Source organism: Porites lutea, chromosome 7, assembly GCF_958299795.1.
Source record: "Porites lutea chromosome 7, jaPorLute2.1, whole genome shotgun sequence".
NCBI classification, from domain to species: Eukaryota; Metazoa; Cnidaria; class Anthozoa; order Scleractinia; family Poritidae; genus Porites; species Porites lutea.
Genome location: NC_133207.1, coordinates 16,007,114 through 16,031,418, shown reverse-complemented (window position 1 = coordinate 16,031,418; position 24,305 = coordinate 16,007,114). Strand labels below are relative to the sequence as shown.

The 24,305-nt window shown below is 38.0% G+C and overlaps 3 protein-coding genes across 4 annotated transcripts in view; 1 reads left to right on the top strand and 2 right to left on the bottom strand.

The window, feature by feature from the left end:
• Positions 1-2,179: 2,179 nt before the first annotated feature.
• LOC140943992 (probable ATP-dependent RNA helicase DDX49) lies at positions 2,180-7,122 on the bottom strand. Its single transcript, XM_073393100.1, has 3 exons — positions 6,850-7,122; positions 5,201-5,587; positions 2,180-2,951 (listed from the first exon to the last, which is right to left on the bottom strand). Exons 1-3 carry the CDS (start codon positions 7,110-7,112, stop codon positions 2,261-2,263), a joined length of 1,341 nt encoding a protein of 446 aa, XP_073249201.1. The 5' UTR covers positions 7,113-7,122; the 3' UTR covers positions 2,180-2,260.
• Positions 7,123-8,141: 1,019 nt separating this feature from the next.
• The window catches only part of LOC140944916 (kinesin light chain-like), a 34,744-nt gene continuing 18,580 nt past the window's right edge, over positions 8,142-24,305 (bottom strand). Inside the window, exons 9-12 of one of the 2 annotated variants that reach the window (XM_073394020.1) lie at positions 11,123-11,212; positions 10,985-11,041; positions 10,645-10,896; positions 8,142-9,494 (exon numbers count right to left, since the gene is read on the bottom strand). In XM_073394020.1, the coding sequence (XP_073250121.1) occupies positions 9,066-9,494; positions 10,645-10,896; positions 10,985-11,041; positions 11,123-11,212 (828 nt within the window). In that variant the 3' untranslated portion in view covers positions 8,142-9,065. The remainder of the gene's footprint in view (positions 9,495-10,644; positions 10,897-10,984; positions 11,042-11,122; positions 11,213-24,305) is intronic. The other variant, XM_073394021.1, reaches the window with a different exon arrangement.
• On the top strand, positions 17,863-19,524 carry LOC140942624 (ATP-dependent DNA helicase pif1-like). The gene has a single exon (XM_073391557.1). It carries the CDS (start codon positions 17,920-17,922, stop codon positions 19,288-19,290), a length of 1,371 nt encoding a protein of 456 aa, XP_073247658.1. The 5' UTR covers positions 17,863-17,919; the 3' UTR covers positions 19,291-19,524.

The following is a 24,305-nucleotide window of genomic DNA, read 5'->3' as shown; positions in this document are numbered from 1 at the left end:
AACCCCTCCACTTAGTGTATTTCTGTGCTCTAGCTGAACTGATTATATTAAGGGGGTATTGTAAAAATTGGTCAACAAGTGCGGTTCTTAGAAGTATCAAACAAGAATACAGTAAACAACAGCGACGAAGAACCTGCCTTTTGATGAGTTAGCCCCTCTAAACAAGTTCTTACATAAAATTTAATGGTAATGAGCACAAATTTAGGTTCTTACCGGGTATTTTCCTTATTTAAAATATGCATAGCATTACATATTGCAGTATGATAGGTATAGGTGTCGATAACACCTGTTTCTAAAGAGGATCCCAAATGTTGACATATCTTATTTGCCCAAGTGTACAGCATTTTTTAAAACAGAGTTTTGAAAATAAGAACCTGTTTTCAAATATTAGGCTAGACAGGTTCTTGAATAGAGGCGCCCCAACTGGCAAATTTTAGCCTAACAGGCTCTTAAAAAACAGATTATTTAGTTGCAGATTTTGGATCATATTAGTTATGTGGGCAACCGAGCCCGAAACAGGTTCATTGAGCTCGACGTGTCAACGGGACTCAATCAACAATCCATATTTTTACTGTATTAGCTGTTTTGTTCTATTGGCCAGAGACATTTCCTATCTTGAACACTGGGTAAGGGATCAGAACAATGGAAGTCTTGCATGCAGTATAAGTGTTCATAATGTTTCCAGACATGGGTGAAATGACAGTAATTTCTATTGTTCTCCAGTTATTAAAGACAATTAGCGATATTGATCTTCTTGTCAGTCGAAGATACTTAATGCTGGTTAGTTCTCTCAAAATCTTCATTCAATTAAAGTAATATCTTGTAATTTTACCACAGTCAAAGACTTTGTTTCCACTGTCTATTCCTCCAACTACTGGATATCATTCTGTGAGGATATTTATGTTAAATAAATAAAACCACTACACTGAGTCTTTTAATGATGGAGGGAATGGGGTCATGCATGGCTGGGACCTCGATGTAAAAGAAAAAAAAGGAACTTAAAATATGCTGAAATGGAAGTGTGGTCATTATTCAAATATACGGTGATACTGAGAAAGTGAGGGAATCTCGTATCTGTATCATTGGAAATGCATGTGATTTACTTTGCTCTTTGCTCTATTGCAGTAGCCCATATCGACAACTCTAAAAGTAATGTATTATTTTTATGAGGAATTTACTCAGGGTTTTCTTACCTCAAATTATAGTTGAAGTACTTAGTAGTCCAGTACAAAAAAACTTACATAATTTCGCCAAAGCTGTGTTGTATGTACCTAGCATTCTGTTCAATAATACAGCTTCATTTATGGCTTCAGTCCTTGAGAAAGTCTTCAAGAATCAAACTATAAGCTTACTTAGCTTGTAAATTTCAAATATGCAATCCAAAGAATGAACTCAAGCGGACCTTCGATCAATTAAAGCTAAGTGATTGATACCTACTTGTAATCTCTAGGTATGCATCTGAAAGGGGTACCAAGCCTGATAGAAGGTATACGAATGGAGCACTTTCTGTCAAAAATGGTATTTAAAAGGGTAAGGGTTTGGACCTTGAAACAGGGCCTCCCCATATAAATCTTTGCTGAGTACCCCCGGGTTTACGTTCTCGATAAAACCCGAAATTAGCCAATTTCATGTCGTAGTCAGGCAATCCAATGAAGGCAAAGAAATGAAAAAAGTGATATTCGTGAGCCATTATTTCAAGCAAGGTTTTCTAATCTAAGAACATGTCACTCAAGCTGTCATAATAATAGCCTGTACTCCGAGATACAGTTATGATAACACATAATGTTACTCTGAGCAATGCATAGGAAGGTAAATACAAAAATTAAACACAATTGTAATCTTAGATTAGCGCTAATAGGCCTTTTAGGAACCAGGCCCTCAGAGCTATTGCTTTTCTGCCGTTCTCATTGCCGTTGCCGTCATTGTTGCTTTTTAAACTCTTTATTTACCCACTTTCAATGATAATTTTTTTGGCTACATTTTATGAAAGCTTATGAAGGAAAAAAGGCCAAAAAGCATACCCCAACCCCTAATCATGACAGCATCTTTTGGATATTTTCGAAGAGGTGTTGTAAAAAAATACTAAAATAACGTCTCCCCTAATGAGAAAAGTCCTTGAATACAAGCCAAAGTGATATTATTTTGAGTAATCCACAGGCAGAAACATCAAGCAGCTGCATAAATCAAAATTACAAGATTTATTTTTGCATAATAATATACAAGGAATATCTTAACACGGTTTGGAGAATCAGAGCCTAATTTACTTGTTTTTTACTTTCTCAGTCAATTTCTTTTGTCTTCGTTTTCCTTTCACAGGCTTCCCATCAGGATCCTTTCCTTCTAAAAGCATTTTCTTCCTCTTATTTATCATCCTCTTCTCCAAAACAGCACTGCTTCGAACCTTCAACTGCGCTTCTCTCCTTGCCACCATCACTGCTCTGAGTAATGGCAGCACTTCATTTTCATTGGTTTCAAACTCAACAAGCTTTGTATTAATGGTAGCTTCAATCTGTTTAACTCTATCTACATCATACTGGGTCATCAGTGTTATAGCCATTCCACCACGCCCTGCTCTCGCAGTGCGACCCACTCGATGAATATAATCCTTCGGTGATGCTGGCACATTGCTGTTAATCACCAGCTCAACTTGAGGTATATCTAAGCCTCTGCTTGCTACATCAGTTGCAACAAGAATTTTCACCAGTCCTGATTTAAACGTAGCTAATCCAGCTAACCTCTCCCCTTGTGATTTCAGCGAGTGGAGAGCAACACAGGGTAAGTCACACTTCCATAACATGTTAGCTAGAGTCTGACAATTCTTACACGTGTGTGTAAAGATGATAACTGACTTATTTTCTGCATGCTCTCTCAGGATGTAGACAAGATAACTGTCTCGCACACTGGCAGCCGTAAGAATGTATTTCTGATCCAGTTCTGCGACAGTTGCAATACTAAAAAAAGTGAAAAAAAGTAAATCAAACAAATTTCCTTTTCCTTTGGTTGGAAACTGTTATGGATGATCAATAGAAATGAGGAATTGAGATTACCATCATATAATAGAGCGGTTTTCACTTGACTGTTGAAAGTAATTGAGGAATTGGTTTGGTTTTGGTTTTACTACGCCCTTTGGTTGGCTAGTGTATTTACTTTGGTTTTGGTTTTACGACAGTCAAGTGAAAACCGCTCTAATATTGCAATAACCCATTTTACAGTTACAGGTGAAAACAAGGCTGGAGTTGACCTTGTTTTCATACAACCCTTCCTCCTTTATTATGTTAACCATGTTTTTCTTACGCTAACTAGTATTTTTAAGCAAAATTTACATTAGAAAAGGAAGGCGGTTTGTATCAAAACAAGGTCAACCTCAGCCTCACGTTCACTCAAGGGCTAGGACACTTAGCCCACAACTGTAAAATGGCCTATTCCATGCTTTAGGCATGGCTGTCGGTCTCATGAAGAATTTATGAGTGTGACAGCTGGTCTCTTGCAAAGTCTCTACAGCAAGAAGCCTGGCATAAAGTAGAATCTACTGGTAGTTCTAATTCTCTCACACACCAATTTTTCCTTGTCCATGCAAAAACGTAAGTTGTACATGTAGCACACTAGGAAATATCTCATGCAAATTGTCTCAGAGTGGAGCAATGAAATTGCTGAACAACTGACAAGAAAAGTTGTCAAGTTTTACAGGTCTGAAGTCTTTGTTTGTGGGTGGTCCTCAATTTCTTGATATGCTAAAGGGGAAATTTTACCAAATATTACCATTTGAAGCTGGTCAAGCTCATTTCTGGAGACTAACAGGCCAAACAGAAGCAAAACCACCCAAATTTTTGTTGCCAAGTCAGGCACTATGAGGGCTTTTGCTCCTAAACTAAACTACAGTTTTCAAAGTTCAGGCATGTGCAGCATGCAAAAATTTGCATTTTCACTTTCTCTCTTGAGTCTTCCCCCACTTTTTTGCTTTAGTTGCCTTGAATTTTTTTTCTTTCAGTAGTCATTCACCTGAACTAGGCTTTATTTCAGCAGGAAAGATTTTTCACGAAAAGTACAGGTGGTAGTGGGGCAAGACTTGCACTGAAGTTTTCTGGTGAAAGTGGCATGATCTCTATCACATTTATATCGCTGCAAATACTGTATGCCACCTATTAACATTGTAGTTCAAGCAGTATGTAGGATATTTGTCACAAAAGTTTTTTCTAACCCTTTAAGCCCCAAAAGTGACCCACATTCAATTTCTTTCAACAATAACACTGTCTGATCAAACAGACAGGTCATGAGAAGTAATGAAATGATCACCATGCAGAGATGAAATGTTGTGATGTTAGAACAAATTCTCTCAAGCAGTACCATAAGGAATGTATGAAGAACAGTATGGAGAAGATGCGTGTTGATGTTACCGTAACTTAGTGGTAAATATGCATCTGGAATGGTAACTAGAAGGTGGTAGGTATTAATTGTGTTCAGAGGTAGTAGTGTAACGATTAATCAATTCTCGATTAATCGTGATTATGACCGTTCGGTTCGATTCACAATTCTTTGCTTCCAAGTTTTGGTTTTCGTTCAATTTTTGCACACCTTTTCCAGGGTGCCCTTAGTGAGTTATTATATTGTAAAATCGGAATCCAGACACTTTAAATTGTACGTTTATGATTGACAAGCAAAGACAATAGCATTTTGTGCACCATTTTGTGTTGCCTGGTAAAAATGCTGTCCTTCAACCACCCCTTGGGAATTTCCAAATAAGGCAAACTATGTGCGACACGCTCTTTGTCAGTTTCTCAAACATGGCGACGAACCAAGCAATTGTGAATCCTCCTGTCCCTGCTACTATTCTCAAATTGAGGGTTTAGGGTTGCATGTTGTTTACATTACGATGTTCCTGCTCTGTTGCTAAACCAGCCTAATATAATTATTCTCAGTCACATGATTTGTAGCATTTTTTCTCACCTGTTTGACTGAATTGTCCTCATATGGATTGAAAGATGTACAAGTTGGGTTTCAAAGTTGCTTTTAACCACTGAAACCAATATTGTCACAAGCGGTAAAAAGGACATGGAAAAACGCTGTGGTATTGTAACAGGCAGTTAAGATGTGAGGGTATTAAAATCTAAGTTTTCCATTGAAGCTTATTACCTGCAAATTACTTAACTATAGTCATGCATTTTGCTAACAGAACTGACAGAATTATTCTCCTGTAACTTACTCAGACTTGACCTCATAGTAAAAAGGTTCATTAGGAGACAGCTCCCTCAACTCCTGTAATGTGTCTGTTAACGTAGCACTAAACAACAAAGTCTGTCTTTCACTTGGAACATTGTCAAATATGACTTGCAAATCATCGCCAAATGAAGGATCCAAAAGCCTATCGGCTTCATCAAGAACCAAGAACTTGATTCTCTTGAGGTGAACAGTGTCTGTGCTCTTAAGGTGGTCAGCAAGTCGCCCAGGTGTTGCTATGACAACATGAGGCTTCTCAGCAAGAGCCAATGCTTGCTTCATCATATCAAGGCCACCAATGATGACTGCTTCTTTTAAGCCGATGGGTTTCCCAAGTACTCGAAATTGGTCACAGATTTGATAGGCAAGTTCCCTAAAATGGGAAAGATATAATGCTCATCATGAGTAAAGGACAGAATTATGAGCTCTGATGGGATTCGATACTAGGGGTAAGTGCCCTTATTTAATAAAAAAAACCTACAAATGGCCTTTTGTCGATTTTTTGAAAATCGGAGTTGGCATTAAATGGCCAGACTTGGTTGTTTTATGCTGAAAAGTGGATTTTCTCAAAAAACCTGGTACTTTGCTTGAGCCATTTGACCCTAAGAATTTTGCCAAAAAATGTGTTTTGAGGCTAGTTAAGCAGTTCTCTAGTCACTGTCTGGCTATAAAGAGCTTAAACGTACCACAAAGTTGTTTACAGGTCATACACTTTGCAGTCTTCTAATCCAGATACAAAATATTAGCTTGCGAAGATCAGGCATGCGTAGAAAAGAAAAATTTGGGGGTTTAAAAGTGACACATCAGTCTTGACTTTTTCTTTTTGCTTTCTATCCTCCCCTCTTCTTTCACTTTTCTTGTCTCATTTTTTTTCTTTTGTTGGTTATTTATTAGGCTTCATTCTTGTGGGAAAAGGTTTTGGTAATGCTTTTATGATTTTAGGATTAGATAAAAGGAAACGTAGGTGGGTAGTGAAACAAGATTATAGTTGAAATTTGCAAGTCAATGTTACATGGTTTTTTGCCTTTTTTCTCCAGTCTCCTCAACTGAATTGTGCTCCTTCTGGAATGGATGGAAAGATCTCTTTACCCTGCACAAGTTAGGGGACAAGCGGTAAAAGGGACATGGATCTTCCCGGTTGGTTATGGGCAGTTCAGAGGCGAATGAGTTAATAAATTTTATTAAAGACAGTAGAGTTTGTTGTTGAACGTCTTTACTTTAGATCTGGGATACAGTAGACAAAAAAGCCATTTACTGGGATCAAGTTTGACACTCACCCTGTATACTACGATGGACAACAATATTATGGCGATAAACATCTACTATATGTTGATCCATACAGTTTTTGGCTGCCCTTTTTGGCTTATTGACTTGTTTTTTTTTCTTGAGCCACCATCTCCATAAAGCAGCCACTATTTCCGGCATCAAGACTGGTCGCTTAAGAGGGAACTAACTGTATATTTAGCTAAGGATCGTGGCGAGTTGGAAAAAAGTTAAACAAATAAGAAAATAGGAAAGAATGATACATGCAATTAAACTCTATGCATAAATAATATTTATAAAGGTTTTCTATTATCATTTCTGTATTCCAGTAATCAAAACTGTTAATAATTTAATTTTATCAAGAGCCCTTACCTGGTAGGAGTAAGAATCACAGCAAAAATGCCATAAGGATCTTCACATAATTTCTGAAGAATAGGAAGAGCAAAAGCTGCGGTCTTTCCACTACCGGTTTTTGCACATCCAATGCAGTCTCGTCCCTCTAAGATCGGTGGTATGCACTTCTGTTGAATTTCTGTCGGGCTCTTTATTCCTACAGCATCACACTGATTTACGAGCCATTTATTCAATCCCAAACCAGAGAAAGTACACGTGCTTTCTTCTTCACCGTCCGCCATGTTGTTTTCTTGTGCAATTATCTAGGCGCGCTTAGCCATCTGGGTAACACACTCGAGGGTCACCCACGTTAGTCGCGACGCGCACTCTGAAAGGCCGGGCAGACACTGTAAGGCCTATGTAGATGCAAAGAAGATAATGAACTAGATAGCAGCTGAGTAACAGAGAAGAGAACGTCAGTGCTCGTCAGTTACACGGATCACGTTTCGGTTTTTTTTCTCGGATAGCGCTGTCCACCGGATAAATCTCCATCCAGCGAATAATAATTATCAGCTGGATTGAGATCACTGGGGAAAAAAGAACTCTAGCTGAAGACACATTGACGGTATTTCAAAAAGCAGCAGTGTGCGGCTTAAAAAGTGCCCTCATCTCACAACGCCATTGTAAAGCCGTCTGAGCTTAAAATCCTAGACGAAAGCTTTCGTTTGAGAAAAATATACATCCCCCCACCAAACGAGCTGTTTTAAAGGGTCTGGCTGAACTAGCAAACATCACAATTTGGGTTTTTACTTTATTGATGCAAGAAAATGCTATTAAGTCAGTTCTAACACATTATTCCCTCTCTGGAGGACTTCATAGGCAAGAAAAATGCTCACTAAATCGGTCTGGGCTGAGTTGCTCAAAGCACGGTTAGCTTTAACCATTGGTTAAGCAGTATCAAAACCAATACGTTGTCAAGGTATTAAACGCTGGTTAACGCTAACCATGAAACACTGAATTGTTTCCCAGCTTAGCTATATTTGGAGAAACGACTTTCTCACAACAATTAATAATATTCTAGGTGCTAGTTCGGTGCCAGAGGCTTTCGGAACGCCAGGACACCTTTATGACACCCATAAGGAAAAAGAAAAACTTCAAAAGACAAAACAGTAATAACAACATTGATAATAATAATAATAATAATAATAATAATAATAATAATAATAATAATAATAATAATAATAATAATAATAATAATAATAATAATAATAATAATAATAATAAGCAAAAAAATCACTCTTAAGAAATGATACACAAAGAAACAAAACTAATTCCATTGTGATGATAATTTATTTCATATCTTTTTCAAACTTAACGTACTTATTTACAGCTTTTCTAAACTACGATTACATAATTAAATATTATTCGATTAATGCTGATTACCTTGAGGAAAAAGAAAAAGAACAAAACAAAAAGAATTCGTTGGTCGAAATACCGTACGACCAACAGACTCATAATAAATATTGAAAATTATCAAAAATAGAAAAGAGAAACTAGAGCAATATTAGGTTTTTCAAACCTGACTTGGTTCTGATTTAGATGTACTATGGGGATGTTTCGCGCGAAACCGTTTTTTTTTGCACGCTAGATGTACTACAGGGAAAGTTCAGACGTTAATCAAATAAAGCTGAACTACGATAGGGTTAAAATCCAACTAGACCTGCCGGGTTCCCTTGCCCGCCAATGCAACAGACCTCTCCTGCAATGATTCCAATATCAAAACCTAAAGTTGTGAATAGCTATCAACATGGGGTCATATAAAAACACCTAAACTAGGTAAACACAAGGCAGGAAACAAACAGCAACCGAGGTTTGTCCGGCGGGGAGGGATAGTGAGCCGTCCAGCAAAAAAAAAAGGTTTTCTCGCACCCCACTACCAAACCTTCGCACCGAAACTCCAGTCCAGTACAGTAATCCTCCAAATAAAACTATATGAAAATAGGATGTTTTGAATGATCAATGTCGAAGGTATACCTCGAGACAAAGTTATTGAGACTTAAATGGCCCACTGAAGAAAATAAAAACACAATGTCTGAGATCAGTTTAGGGTTCTGGGAAACTGCCCACCTTCCCCTCCCCTACGCCACTGTTTTGCCATAAGTAAGAAGTAACTGTTGATGTTAGCTTAGGAGAGGGGTAGGTGGGAAGTTTCCCAGAAACTAAATTGATCCAATCTCTCTTTAGCTAACTATCCATCAAGACCCAATATGCGCTCCTCGGGTACTAACACTCCCCGATCTACCCCTGTCAGGATCGGGTTGCGGCTGCGCGAGCATAGGGGTGCTACGAGAAATCCTCTCCGAAGGGGAGAGCTTGGCATGATGGGCCAGGTTGTCACGTGATGAGGAACGCTGGAGTCTTGTACCGCTGCCGCCCATCTTCTCCATCAGCTTCTGGCCACGGCTGCTGAGCGTTCTCTTGAGACGCGAGAATGTTTTCTCACGCTTCCCGTTTTTCTTGTCGTCATTGGGATCGTCCTTGTCGGTTTCGATGGACGTTTTGCTACTGCTGCCGTTCAGAGATGGAGAGGAAGATGCCACGCTGCTTCCAGCGAAAGATGAACTGCCGCCGACGTCTTCAGCTAGGAGCTGTGCCACTTTAGTCTGACGAACAACGTCGAGGGCCTATGATAGGAAAATTCACACAAATTTTATCCCTTTCAAAGTTAGGATTACCTTAAATGTGCAGAAAGTGTGCTGAACGACAACTTAGATCTAGAGAGTAAGTAGTATTCAGACAAAACCTACTGAGAGGTATATTCCTGTACTGAGGAATTGTTCATTTTCCTGGGCGGTGCAAGGTTGTTCTTAAAGGGTCCCGTGAAACAATGAAGTTCTTGTAGTCTCTCTCGGGGAATCTCTGATACTGTTTACCATGCTTTTATTCTAAAAAACACAACAATTGGCCCAAAATTGGGCGTTCTGTATCTCTTGGCGCTCACAGGCTGTGAGCAGATTATTACACTTCTTTAAAGTGAGTGGGATCAAAGAACGCGTTTAACGCCGCGGCCGTAAAGCAGCGAGCCAAGAGAGACCAGGTACCGCTCATAATGTGAGACGCTCAATGCCCTCAGCCTGTACTGTCATAAAATAGTTACTGTAAAACTAGACTGCGTAGCAGCCCCTCGGGATTGTCGAGCCGGCAAGCACGTTACAAGCGAGCGAGGTAAAGTAAACACCCAAATGAGAATAATAAGAACTTACATTTTTTGAGGTCTGTCAAAAAAGTTTTTTTCATTTTGGGGTAGTTATTGGCAATTTAGGCTAGGTAGGTTCTTAATTAGGTTCTTAAATTCTATCAAGAAGATATAGTTGTTGACTGCTTACGTTTGGTTCTTAAATATGCACTATTTATTCGTCCTTTATGCAAAGTCCATAAAGACGATTACAATCTCTACCTTTTTTAACCTTTCTTCGTTGCAGGAATTACAGTAATATTTCTATTTGTAAATACAGTTTAGTACAGTATTTTCTTGTAATATCAATTGGCAAACTCGAAGTCCAACTCCTTGGTTAAATTGTTCATCATAATTTACCTGTAACCCACATAAGAACCCGCTTGATTTTGCTTGGCTAAATAGGCTCCTATATTTTTGGGTATTAGAGTGGCAAACTTCTGCCAGAAGGTTCTTAAATAACTAGGTTCTTGTTAGCGGGTGTATTAGACCAAACGCATTTTCTCCCTCGCTCACGCGTCACTTGCTCCGGCGCCCACACGAGAATCCTGAAGGACTGCTAAGAAGTTTATTGTATTAAAAACCTTTGTAAGACTCACGTTACATACGTTCTGTCGGGACCTCAGTGCACACTCCTCTAGTGTCTCTGCTGCTTCAAACTTGCCCTGCCTGCGGTATAAGGCGCCAAGATTCCTAAGAGTAGTGGTGACAGTAGGACTGTCAACTTTTGCCGCCTTGTGCCAGCCACCATACTCGCCATAAGGCGCGTTGTCTTTCCCGCGCTTTCCGTCGTCCTCCAGGGATGATTCGGTACCAGGCCCAAACTCGCGCTCATGAGCCCGAGTGAGAACCTGAGAAAGAAAATTAGACAAACGATCAATTAACACAAGAAAAAAACAAACAAACATAATTTTAACCGTTATCGTTATCACTAAGTACCTGTTTGTAAAGTGTTTCAGCAGCCTTGTATTTTCCTTGCTTTAAGTAAGCAGAAGCCTGTTGGAATAGAGAGGGTACATTCAACGTGGAATTCAAAAGGCAAATGAAATTGCTTCGTAACTTTTTAACAGTTCATACCAAGTTATTTTTCGTCTTTGCCACGTTAGGATCGTCTGGTCCCAGCTTAGTGGTGTAAATTTCCAAAGCTCTCTGATAGTACTGTTCGACCTGTTAGACCAAAATCAGTTTTAATAATTCCTTAGATATTAGGAAAGGAAATTTTGACGAGCAACCAGGCGTCAAGGTACCTTATAGACACTCTACACAGACACTGAAGTAAATAATTATCTCAAAATATACAAGACAGGGCGCATTAGTTACTTGGTGTATGACAAGAAAAAAAAATACGAAAAACCCCACGCAAAATGTCTACAAAAATGTTAATAGGTGACTACCCAATAAAATCCCAACTTTGACTGGCCAATCAGAGCGCACGGAAGGCGCTATCCACGGGCCGGGTGAGTTAGATACTTAAGAGCAGATGTCAGTAAATATCGACCAGAGGTCTACAAAAGTGAAAAATCGAGAATTCTCAAAAAAATTCACAAAGTAGCACTAGGTAAGCTATTAACATAAATGTAATTTTTACTTCGAACCGATGATTATTTTCCACGTACGGGGGGGTTATTGGTTTCGCGGCTCTCGGACTGGGTTTTCCAGGCCCGAGACCATCTGTCACAAAAAAATCGTTTTAAAATTCAAATCCATTGTAATGCGGACAACAAATAACTTATTCGAAAGAGTACATAATTGCACACATTTTAAGTGGTGATTTACTCAGTTTGAACGAAAGTGTAATATTTTGGAGATTTTTCATTATTTTCAATATTTTGAACGTTTTCGTTCAAGGAAAAAATGGCAAATTTCAAAGCCCAAAATCGTCGACTGGTACCTCGATTTCAGTAACGAGTCTTATACCACGTTAAAGAACGTTATCTCTTCTTTCAAAATCTGTTTTCAAAACTATGGGCAACTGAAAAGAAAATTTTTGAGGCCAAAAAATACAAGTAGTACTTTTCTGAAATTTGAGCTTTCCAGACTCGGCGGGCCGATGCTAAAAACTCGGAAAAATACAATAAGAAATCAGTTTGAGCAACAGTGGTTTCATGTTATCAGCTTTCAGAAACCAAGACGTGTTTATACAGTGATCTGATATAAATTAATGCCGTTTGCTATCAAGAAAGGCAGATTTAAGCTGTCAACTCCTGCCAAGTGCACCAGTCACGTGAAGTTGTCAAAGGGACGGCAAAGCACTAATATTAAAAAGTCTTAAAATTCAAAATGTTTTACGTCCATGAAATCAGATTTTAGCGTACAAAACAATGTTGTGAATGTCTGTTGTTCGTACCTTAGCATGGTGTTTCCATATATTGGAAATGTCAAGTATCCACACGGGAGAACATACCAAACAACAACGTTTTAAATCCAAGCGCCGAAAGATCGTAAACCGCAAAGATTGCGTTACATTTCACAGAACGACCGCTTACCACTGTTGTCACTCCTTTTGTCGCTGGAAGCTACGAGTAGTTTTCATTCCGTCATGAGTGATTCTTGATCAGCGCTTCCTTGAAAGTACGACCCCGGACAGATGATAACTGAGGACGTTTCGTCAAGACTCCTGTTGTTCAGTTTCAGGCTTTAGCAGGTGCGTAGTCAGGATTTTTCCGGACGTACGCCCAACTTTTTCTAGATCGTCTTCCCCCCCTCCCCACCCCCGACCCCAAATCTCAACATTTTTTGCGTTCGACGTTAGGAGAACGCTTCGTAATCTTTGGGGATCCTGTGGTCGATGGGATACCTGTGCATGCCAGGCGTGAAGATTCGAGATTTTTGGTTACTTGGACGGGCGATGTTCAAAATCTGCGCCATTTTGAATAATTATTAAGCGCGCGCACGAATTTTAAGCCCAATAGCCGGCCAAAGAAATTGCGGGCTCACCTGGTGGACATGCGCACACAACTATTTTTATGCGCAAGCAACTATACCTCGTGCGAGTGCGCACGCAACTATACCTCGTGCGAGTGCAAGCTGCTCGTGCGTCCGTGTCGCCTCCGTGGATATCTTTGGATTATTCGGTAAGTTCATTTATTTTTCTCAAACTTCATGCGATGTTTCTTAAAAAGTTCATCGCTTCAACTTGTCAAAGCCTTACCAGGAAACTTTTTAGTACTCCAAGAGCATGTAGAAAGCCCGATGTCGGCGTTGTCCGAACTACAACAAACCGAAGACCTTCGCTGCTCTCCTGCTTTGAATTGATGTCCTCGAATTTGCCGAACAACAAAGCAAATCAACCGATAACTCTGACACAAAGTTGTCTCAAAGCAAATCTACCAAGCCATTGTGCTTTGACCCACAGCGGTCACAAATACAAACCAAACAAACCGAGTCATTGTACTCGGTGGCCATTGCGCCAAATGACCCGTTGTGGTCACAAAGCAAATAAACCGAGTCATTCTGCTCGATGGCCATTGCGCCAAATGAAAAGTGACAAAAGTCAAATGGTTACCGGGCTGATAAGTGGTGATTGTAGTTCACAAGATCATGATAAGGCTTTGACAAGTTATTCTTCTGAGAAAATTGAAAATCATAGTGTAACTATTTCTGAAAATGTTGAAGTTCGTAAGAAAAGAGTGAATTGTCAGAGGAAAAGGGACAGGGAACCATCTCGCGTTCCTGTTAAAATAATTCTAAAGGCACTAAGTAATACGAAGTCTAGGAATAGAATCAAGTCTTTTGTAAGACAACATCTTCCAGACAGTTCTTTTATCACTAATTTATGTAGAAATTACAACACCTGGAAATTCTGGTATACCAATGATCATTATTATAGTAAATTTGTTTTTTACATGAACATACAGAAAAGAAAATTTACAACAACAGATAACTATTCTACATGTAACTGTAGACAAACACATATCCGTGTGGCAGATTTAATGAATTCTGGTGGAAAAAGCTTTCCTCAAACTCATAATGATAATTCAAAATTAAATGGAGGTATGTCTCCTGAGAATGCTGTTAGTCATGATTTACCATGGGATTGTTTAACTGAAAGGCTTCGTCTCATAGGACTTATACCACATGATGTAGGTGGATTTGGAGATTGTTTCTTTAAATCAGTTTCGCACCAACTGTATAGGACTGCTGACTTGCATCTTGAAATTCGTATGGCTGGAATTGGCCATTTACAGAGTTACCCAGAATTGTATATTGAAAGCATTTCTAATGATCACTGGAATAACTATATTCAACAAATGTCAAAACAAGGCACATGGTGTGATAACATCATAATGCAAGCTGTGGCCAATGCATACAACTGTGTCATTCATATCACACAGTCTAATATAAATTCACCTGAAAGTACAATCTTAACTCCTGTTGCTGATCAGGATGGACGAAAGACAATATTTATTGGATATATTAACGAGTTGCATTATGTTTCAACATTGACTGACAAAAACAGTAGATATAAAAACAAACTCACATGCATAAAGAGAAAATTATCAGAAACCAATGAAAACAGACATGGTAGACTTCTTAAGCACAGAAATTACATGAAAAGAGTCAAATATACAGAAACAGCTAATGAAAGGGCAAGCAGACTTGAAGATAAGAGAGGCACTTATAGAAAAACAATGTCTGAAGAAACTGCTGAAAAGCGAAAAGAGAGACTTAAAAATAAGAGAGACACTTATAGAAAAAGAGTGTCTGAAGAAACTGTTGAAAAGCAAAAAGAGAGACTAAAAAGTTACAAAGACTCTTATAGAAAAAGAACGTCTGAAGAAACTGTTGAAAAGCGAAAAGAGAGACTTGCAAATAGGAGAGCCAGTTATAAAAGGTCTCAAACAATTTCTGCAGGACAAAAAGAGAGCTCTGCTGGTCCAGTTCACGAACAAAAACATGCACAAAATAACATGAACGATTTTCATAAGTCCAATCAGTATTCAGTTTGCCAATGCACTGTCTGTTTTGAAGCATGGCCATTGAAATCCAGTCCAAGGAAGGTTGATCACTACCAGTGTCAGAGGTGCATACGAGATAAACAACAACCAAAAAAGTTTTCTAAGGAAAATGACATGGTGCCATCATTAGTACCTTTACAACTGCAGGGGTTAACCCAAGTAGAAGAAATGCTTATTGCACGTGCACTTCCTGTTATGCGAGTTTACATAAAACCTGGTGGACAAAGGGGCTATTCAGGCCACTGTATCAATTTGCCTCAGGATATAGCTGAACTAGCACATTCTCTGCCTAGATACCCAAAAGATCTATCTGTTATTGTTGTTAAGATGAAAGGTAAAGAGAACAGTTTTAAAGATGTGACAGTGCGAAGGCAAAATGTAGCTGATGCACTACAATGGCTTGTTAATAATAACTCACACTACAAGGACATAACCATCAATCAAAATTCTTTAAATTCTTTACCAGAACATGGTGTTCCACATGGTCTTCTCTCGGTTGAAACAGAGAATATAGATTTGGATGCCACATGTGAACCTGACTTAGGTCCTCAAAATGAAGATGACATTGTTTATAATGAGGGTACTGAAATGAGTAGTTTTCTGCCTATTCCAGAGTGTCAGCAGCAAGAAATAGAAGCTGTGCGCCAACAATTGTCTAATGATTCTAATCACTTGCCCTGGCCAACAGTTGGCAGTGAACCATTAAACGAGTATGTAACTCCCTTTTTAGCAACAATGGCTTTCCCAACATTATTTCCAGATGGTAAGGGTGATCCTACTAACCCATCATTACGCCGAGATATACCACTCGGAGAAAGAGTAAAGCACCTTTTAAAGTTTGGAGAAAACAAGAATGACAAATGGGTATATCGCTTTGCTACTCACCCCAGATTTGGTTACTGGGCATTGAATATGATACAAAGAAAACGTATTCTGCAACAGACAGGCATGTTCCTAAAACAAAACCCAGGAGAAGCTCATTTGACTGCTGAAGAGCTGCGGCAAATGGCAACTAGCAATAACACAAGTACGTTTATATCTAAGATATCACGCTATCTTAGTAACATTACTGGTTCTAATGCTTATTGGCACAAAGCTAAAGAAGATTTAAAAGCAATAATAGCCCATGCTGGAGCTCCAACATTCTTTTTCACATTCTCCTCTGCTGATATGCATTGGCCTGAACTTCATGCAATTTTTGGCAACTCAGTCAGTAATAATTCAACTGACAACAAACGGCAGAATGTGATTAACAATCCTCATATTACAGACTGGTTCTTTACACAGCGTTTAGAAAGTTTTATTAAATACTGGTTATACAATTCACTAGATGCTGAGTGGCACTGGTACAGATTTGAATATCAAGCTAGAGGTAGTATACATTGTCATGGTGTAGCAAAGCTGAAAAATGATCCAGGTTTATGTAAACTCTCAGAAACAGCTCTAAAAGGCTATTTGGCTGAAATGTCCACTAATACAGCTGAGCAAGTCAATATACTAGAACTCAATCAACAGATAGTGGATGGGAAAAAGGCTTCCCAGGTAGTTTGTCAGTATGTATATTGGTTATTGTCTACATATAATCCAGATCCACCAGATAATGGCACATGGGTGAAGCCCTCTATTCATCCTTGTCAAAAGCGTCACAAGGACCTTGTAAGTTTACAAGACTCTGAACAAGATTATGTTGATTTGTTGAATACTGTACAAAGGCACACTCGCTGTAGTACAAACTATTGTCTTAGAAAGAAACAAAACGAAACAGAACTGAAATGTAGATTTAAGTTTCCATTTGAACCTTGTGTTAATACAAAACTAGAGTTTGAGCCCATTCATACAAAAGATCGAAGCACTCAATACAAAGCAAAGATCATAACAAAGAGGAATGATAGCAGACTCAATAATCACCAACGACTTCAGCTTCAAGGCTGGAGGGCAAACTGTGATATTCAAGTGATCATTGATTATCATGCATGTGTTGAATACCTTGCAAAATATGCTTCAAAAGGTGAACCAAAGTCACCTGTAATGAAACTTGCATTTAATTCTATTGTCCGTAATTGCAACAACAATAGCAACCCTACAAAATTGATAAAAAAAGTGATAATGAAGTCACTTGGCCAACGTGACTTCTCTGCACAAGAGACTATGCATCATCTCATGTCACTGAAACTTGTCAGCTCATCATTTAATGTGGTACCTATTAGTCTAAATGGTTCACGTAGAATCAAAACTATAACAAATGATGGAGATACTGTAACCAATAACTCATTGCTTGATACTTACGCTAAAAGGGAAAAATATATTCAAACCATCCCAGATATAATGGCTCTTAATTTCATTCATTTTGCAACAAAATACAAACTTGTCAACAACAAACTAACAGTTCAGCCTCATAACATGATTCCCAGAGTTTTTCCAGTATTTTCTTCCAATTCAAAAGGTCCAAATTTTGGACTTTATTGCAAATATCAGTTACTTAAGCACAAACCTTGGCATACTACACAAGACAATGCCTGGGATTGTCAGGAAGGCACTGATGAAATATACATCACAAAATGGAAGGAATTTCTACAAACACCATATGCTGAAGAGCATGTTCCTGACTGGTATGAAAAACTACAAAGTGTACAGAATAACACAGAAGAGGAACCAAATATAGAGCACTCTTCAGAAGAGCTTCCACAGCGTGAAGAGTGGATGGATTTAGCAGATCTCATACCTGGGTATTTTGTTAACCAAGATAATATAACACAACAAACCTCTCAGCCTGATTATGACTGGCAAAATGACAAGATTAAGTATGCAAATCACTTAATACAGGAAATGCCATCCTGGATAAAAACTAAGAAAGATACTTTCGATTCTACCTTTGGTTTGCAACAACAAAATATTGATGTTAATACATTCAGTGACATGCAAAGACATGCCTACAATATGGTGAAAGCACATTCTGAACAAGCCTGCCCTAAAGATCCATTGCTTCTTATTATACTTGGAGTTGCCGGTACAGGGAAAAGTTACCTCATTAATGCCATCCGAAACCTGCTCCAACACTCTTGTGCAGTGACTGCCACAACTGGCAAAGCTTCATTTAACATAAACGGATGTACAATCCATTCACTATTAAAATTGCCTGTTGGCCCAAGACATAACAAAGAATTAACAGGACAAGGGCTTGTCACATTACAAACCAAGCTGAAAGATATCAGTTATATCCTAATTGATGAATACTCTATGCTAGGACAAACATTGTTTGGCTGGATTGATAGACGCTGCCGACAAGCAACAGGCAAAAATGACGAAGTATTTGGTGGTAAATCCATGATATTAGTTGGTGACCCAGCTCAATTGCCTCCAGTGGCAGATAAGCCATTATATCATTCGAGACCCTCCAGTTCTACAGGTGAACAAGGCTATTTAGCTTATCACATGTTTGGCAATGTTGTAAAACTGTCAGTAAACCAGAGGGTTCAAGGCTTAAATCAACAGCAAGCTCAGTTTAGAGATTTACTCATACGCCTTCGCACAGGAGATTCTAATGAGCAAGATTGGAAACTTCTTTTGGCAAGACAGCCTTCCATAGCATTGAACGTGAATGAGTTTCAAGATGCCACTAGGCTCTATTTCAGCAATGAAGAAGTTGCTAATTATAACTTTGAACAGTTATCAGAACTTCATCAGCCAATAGCCTGCATCACTGCACGTCACTCTAGTGATATAGCTAAGAAAGCAAGTTCGGATGACATGTCAGGTTTACAACCGACCATTTTCCTTGCAAAAGGTGCACATGTAATGCTTACCATGAACCTATGGATAGATGTTGGACTTTGTAACGGTGCAACTGGAACGGTTGAAGATTTCATTTATGCAAACAACCAGCAACCACCAGACTTGCCTGTCGCTGTCATAGTAAAATTTAATGAGTATAGAGGTCCATCTATCAGTGATAGCATTCCACGATGTGTGCCTATATGCCCAATAACAATAACCTCACAGACACTAGATGGTTTACATGAGAGACAACAGTTGCCTCTCAAACTTGCTTGGGCAATCACAATACACAAGAGCCAAGGGTTAACACTGCCAAAAGCATGGATTGACATTGGTCAGACTGAAACTACTGCAGGCATTTCATATGTAGCTATAAGCAGAGTGAAAACACTTTCATCTTGTATTATTGAACCAATGACTTTTGAAAGACTTAAGAGTCTTAAGAAATCCACTAATTTAAAATATAGACTTGAAGAAGAAAGCAGGCTATATAATCTAGCAAATATAAATTGATCCCAAGTTGAGTGATGCGAACAAAGTCACTCACAACAGTACAGCACCCAAAATTGATTAATTAGAATAAATTGATTATACGGCCTTCAACACATGCATACATAAATGATTTTTTTTTATGGTTATAAATAGTTCACTTTCCAACTACATTTAAAGCAAAGTTCCATGTAATGTTTCAGAGTGTTGTATTAACTAGGGTTTAAAGGTATTTTAAACACCCTCCTAAAACATCTGTATACATCCTTTTTTTTTTTTTTTTCAACAGACAAGACAGAGATCTAATATGGCTTCAGGTATGTATCTCCCGGTCATACTTAAATATTATGGTTATACGTTCCTTTCTTCTATTAAACTAATGCTTCTTGTTTTAAAATCATTTTATAACCTTACCTGCTCTATATGCTCTCATTAATAAAAGATATTATTTTGAACATCTAGGTATTAGATGTACACTGTTTCCTATCACTTTTGTCACCCTTTAATGTTCTCATGTAGTTATATGATACAATTTATTTTTCCCACACCTCTTGCATGTTGGTGGCGAACTTTGGCCAAAATATCACTGTTATTTGTACTAAAAATAATCTTAATTACAGTAATTAATGAGTGGTGAACTGCTCCTGTTTTGCTAAATTTTAACACTTCCCCTTCTATTAAGCCCTTCCTTTCTATTTAGCCCCCCCCCCCCCCCCCCCCCCAATGCGCCTTAAAACAATAAGCCCCCTGTGGGCTTAATAGAGGATTTACAGTACATGAAACAAGGAGACTAATATTTACACATATGTTTTTTTCAAATAACACAACCTACCTTATGCAGTAATCCCATCCATGCCAAATTTATTACATTAATCTAAATATCTTTTTACCTCCTCCTACAGAAAAACAAGACATAACTTGCTTTGTGCATAATGTCTCACCAGTAAAAAAATCTGGACCAACAAGCTACTTTAACTGCCACCTTCAGACAGAGAAAGATCTCATTGGCAGTGTATGCTTTGCAACTGAAAAGAAGGAAACTCTTGATGCAATGGCCGCACAAAGATCACCGGTTAAAATTTCAAATTTTAACATCAGCAATAAGTATGGACGAAGTGATGTAGTAATAAACAGGAACACAACCATCACTTCAACAACAGCTGATTTTCCATACAAAGCACAAGATGATGTCACATCAATTGCATCCTTGTCAAAAGTAGCACCACAACAGCTAGTGTCAATAAAAGGAAAGATATCACATCTAAGTGCGACCAAAACTATAGTCATCCAAGATTCTCCTGTCAAAAAACAGGAAGGCTATATAGTTGATCCATCTGGTTACATAAAAGTTATTTTCTGGGGTGAGCATGTTGACAGCGTCACACCACAGTCCACCTATTTCTTCAACAACTTGAGAATGAAAGTATCTCAGAATCAAAGATACTTGAACACACCAAAACAAGATAATTTATACACCATCAAGGACGCTGAACCCTTCAAACAAACATTACCTGAAGTCAGTGACATCTCAACAACAACAGAAACCATTGGAGAAATACTAGGAATAAGCAGTGTCACCAAATACAACTGTTGTTGTTCATGTTCAAAAAAAGTTACAATCAAGGGAAAAATTGCAGTCTGCGATAACTGCAAAGTAACACAAAAGGCAACCAGCTGCAGTGTAAAGTGGACACTCAAGATCCATATCCAAAACTCCAAACAACCACTGCAGAAGCTTCAGCTACAGGTTTATCAAGAAGCAGTGCCAAAGTTGTTTTCAATTTGTCACTTAATTGCAAATGAAACAACAGAGGAGGAAATCACAGAGGCTGTCTTAAACCTAGACACAGTTAAAGTATGCTTTGACACGCAAACGCGAAAACTTGTGGACATTGAAAAAATTGCCATTTAACATGTTTTGTTGCATTTTCCTTTGTAACAAACCAATCTCTAGTAACTATTTAAGTTACTAATAATTCATGCTGTGAGATACAAACACTAAAACTTTTAGATATCGCAAAAACTTTTATAGCACTTAATTTTTGAATTTCATATTAAACTTTCTTGAAACTATTCCATTTACTATTATTCATGTTACTGTTAGAAAAATTAGTCTCGCTCATTTAGTATCTAAACTACATTGTAAATGAGTAGATTCTCATGTTTTAATTATTGCATTTTACCTTGTGACTAATCGAGTTAGTATCATCCAGGGCCCAGTTGTTCAAAAGACGATTACTGCTAACCCACGATTAAAGCTTAATCAAAGATTTAATCTCTTTTGTTTAAAAAGATTTCAAAAGCTAATTATAAGCTGCACATGAAGTCAAATCGAAAAATAAAACTAAAGAGCAAGAATCCTTAAGAAAATCTCTTTTGGTTATTAATTTCACTGGAATAAAAATTGACGCTAACCCTGGGTTTGCTTAATCGCGCTTTGAACAACCCGGCCCTGGTTAATGTTAAGATAAGAAAAATAGTTAAACAATGCTATGACACACAAACACGAAATATTTAGACATGGAAAAAAATCTAAGTTTCATAGCATTTTGAACTTCATCACAGCTTCATGTTCCAGTTCTTGTTATAAAATTTAGTCTATCTCTTTCAGTTTTTCAAGATACTGAGTAGATTGACATGTTTTTTTACATTTTCTCTTGCAACTAACCAATCCCATGCAACTATTCAAGTTACTATTCATGTTACTATTAAAATTTTTTTGTTAAACTATGGTATGACATGCAAACACCAGAACTTTTAAACATTGCAAAAAGTTTCATAGCATTACCAACTTCATAACTTTCTTGAAACTATTCAATTTACTATTATTCATGTTACCGTTACAAAAATTAGTCTCACTCATTTAGTATCTGAACTACATTGTAAATGAGTAGATTGACATGTTTTAATTATTGCATTTTACCTTGTGACTAATCGAGTTAGTATCATCCAGGTTACTGTTAAGTTAAGAAAAATTGTTAAACAATGCTATGACACACAGACACGAAACGTTTAGACATGGAAAAATCTAATTTTCATAGCATTTTGAACTTCATCATAGCCTCATGTTGTTGTTATAAAATCTACTCTATCATTTTCAGTTTTTCAAGATACTGAGTAGACTAACATGTTTTGTTACATTTTCCCTTGCAACTAACCAATCCCTTGTAACTATTCAAGTTACTATCATTCATGTTACTGTTACAAAAGTTAGTCTCCCACAATCAGTATCTAAACTACATTGTAACTAAGTAGATAAACATCTTTGGTTACATATTTGGGTTTCACTATTAAAGTTGCTATTGTTCATGTTGCTCTTTAAATACTTCGTCTTTCTCATTTAATCTCTCAACTAATTTCCTCCTCTGTTTTTGTATGATTTTAGCTAAATTCATTGAACTTCGAACGCACTTATTAATCTTTGATTACTACTAGTTTTTAAGGTGCCTTCATTAAAGGTGGGGTTAACGGTTGTAAGCAAAAGCATTTTTGCTGTTTATGAAATGACATAACCTCTAAAATTCTTTAATTCTGTCGGCTTGTTATATTCATTGACGTCAACCGTTTATCATTAATTCAGCTATTAAAAATCAAGCTTATAGTACCTCCGACTTTAGTTTACAAATGACTCTTTTAACCCCTTTTTGTCACATTATTTTTGACCGACAAAAGCACCTCACATTGACGTAATTGTGCCCTACTTCGTCTACTCCGAAGACAGGTCGTGGAGAAAACAACGCGTTCACGCTTTACATCATCAAGCTTGCTATATAAATAAATCATCCAAGATCCAATTAATGTCGTCGCTTCTCTGGAAGCCGATTTTTTTAGTTATGTTTATTTCATTCTATTTTTTCTCCTCAACATTTTCGGGTACGCACGTGCGAACCGTGCGTACAAGTAGCTACGCCCCTGTTTAGTCTCCTTAGCCCTGAGCGTTCCTCTCTTGCGGTTTTCGCGGGAGTTCAGGATGTGGTCCACCCAGTATTTCACGTCTCTATTACATGAGAGGCAGCACTTCCTGTTTACCGTTTCGTTATCAGACAGCGCTTAGACTCTTAGCCTTTCATTTAATTGTGATCAAATTTTTATCATTTAGTTACTCAGTATACGTTCGATCCTGTCCTTGTAAACTTATACTTTTATACTTTAAGGGAGCTTAATACCTATATTACTTTTTTCTTCGTTTAGTGTCGTCCAACAGACCCAGTTTTTTTGGCATTTTTTAAAAAAGCAAGAAAAAGAAACGACAAGGTTTATTTTTTTTGGACTTAAATTAATTCTTTTAATCTAAAAAATGAGCATTATAACAGCATTTCCAGGCATAAAACTTTCGGTGGTGTATCCTTTTTGGGCCTTTTTTTTTATGAAATTGACCATCACATTTTCCGCTATATTGAGTTTGTGTCGATTTGGTGACCATGTCTTGTTGTTTTCAGGCTCCACGGCAATGATGCTGGTGTTTCAGGCCTCCTGTTCTCAGATTTCTTGTGTTTTTTTTTTTCACACCACCGACCGACCCACCCAAAACCAGGAAACCTATTCGACGCTAAACGAACGAAAAGGGGATGACCTAAGCCTTATGGTTTCTTTTTGGGCTTCCTCACCACATTGTTTCTGCGTATTTCTGTATACTTGTCTTTTGCTTTGTTTTGTTCTTTTTTGTCGGTAAAATAAACTGAAACTGTACAAAGACCCTCAATATTCCCTTTGGAGGTTCTCGAACGCGCATAAAAAAAATGAAAAACGCGATGATTTATTGACCGCAAGGGCAATGGGGAGGGGTTAGGGCTCGTAAACTGCGCTCCGGTTCAATCGTGCGCTGTCAAATGGTCCCGAAATACAAAATGAAAAATGACTGTGGACAGACTATTCACGTCTAGACATCAAGCATCTTTTAAGATGGGACTTATCGCCTCTCCCTGTTCATGGAGTTGATTCAAGGTGTTGACGTCAATTTCGTGATGCCCAGCATGTTGCCGGACATGTTTCAAAAGGGCCTTTCCACAGCTACGGAGTCCGCCGTCACCTTGTCAACC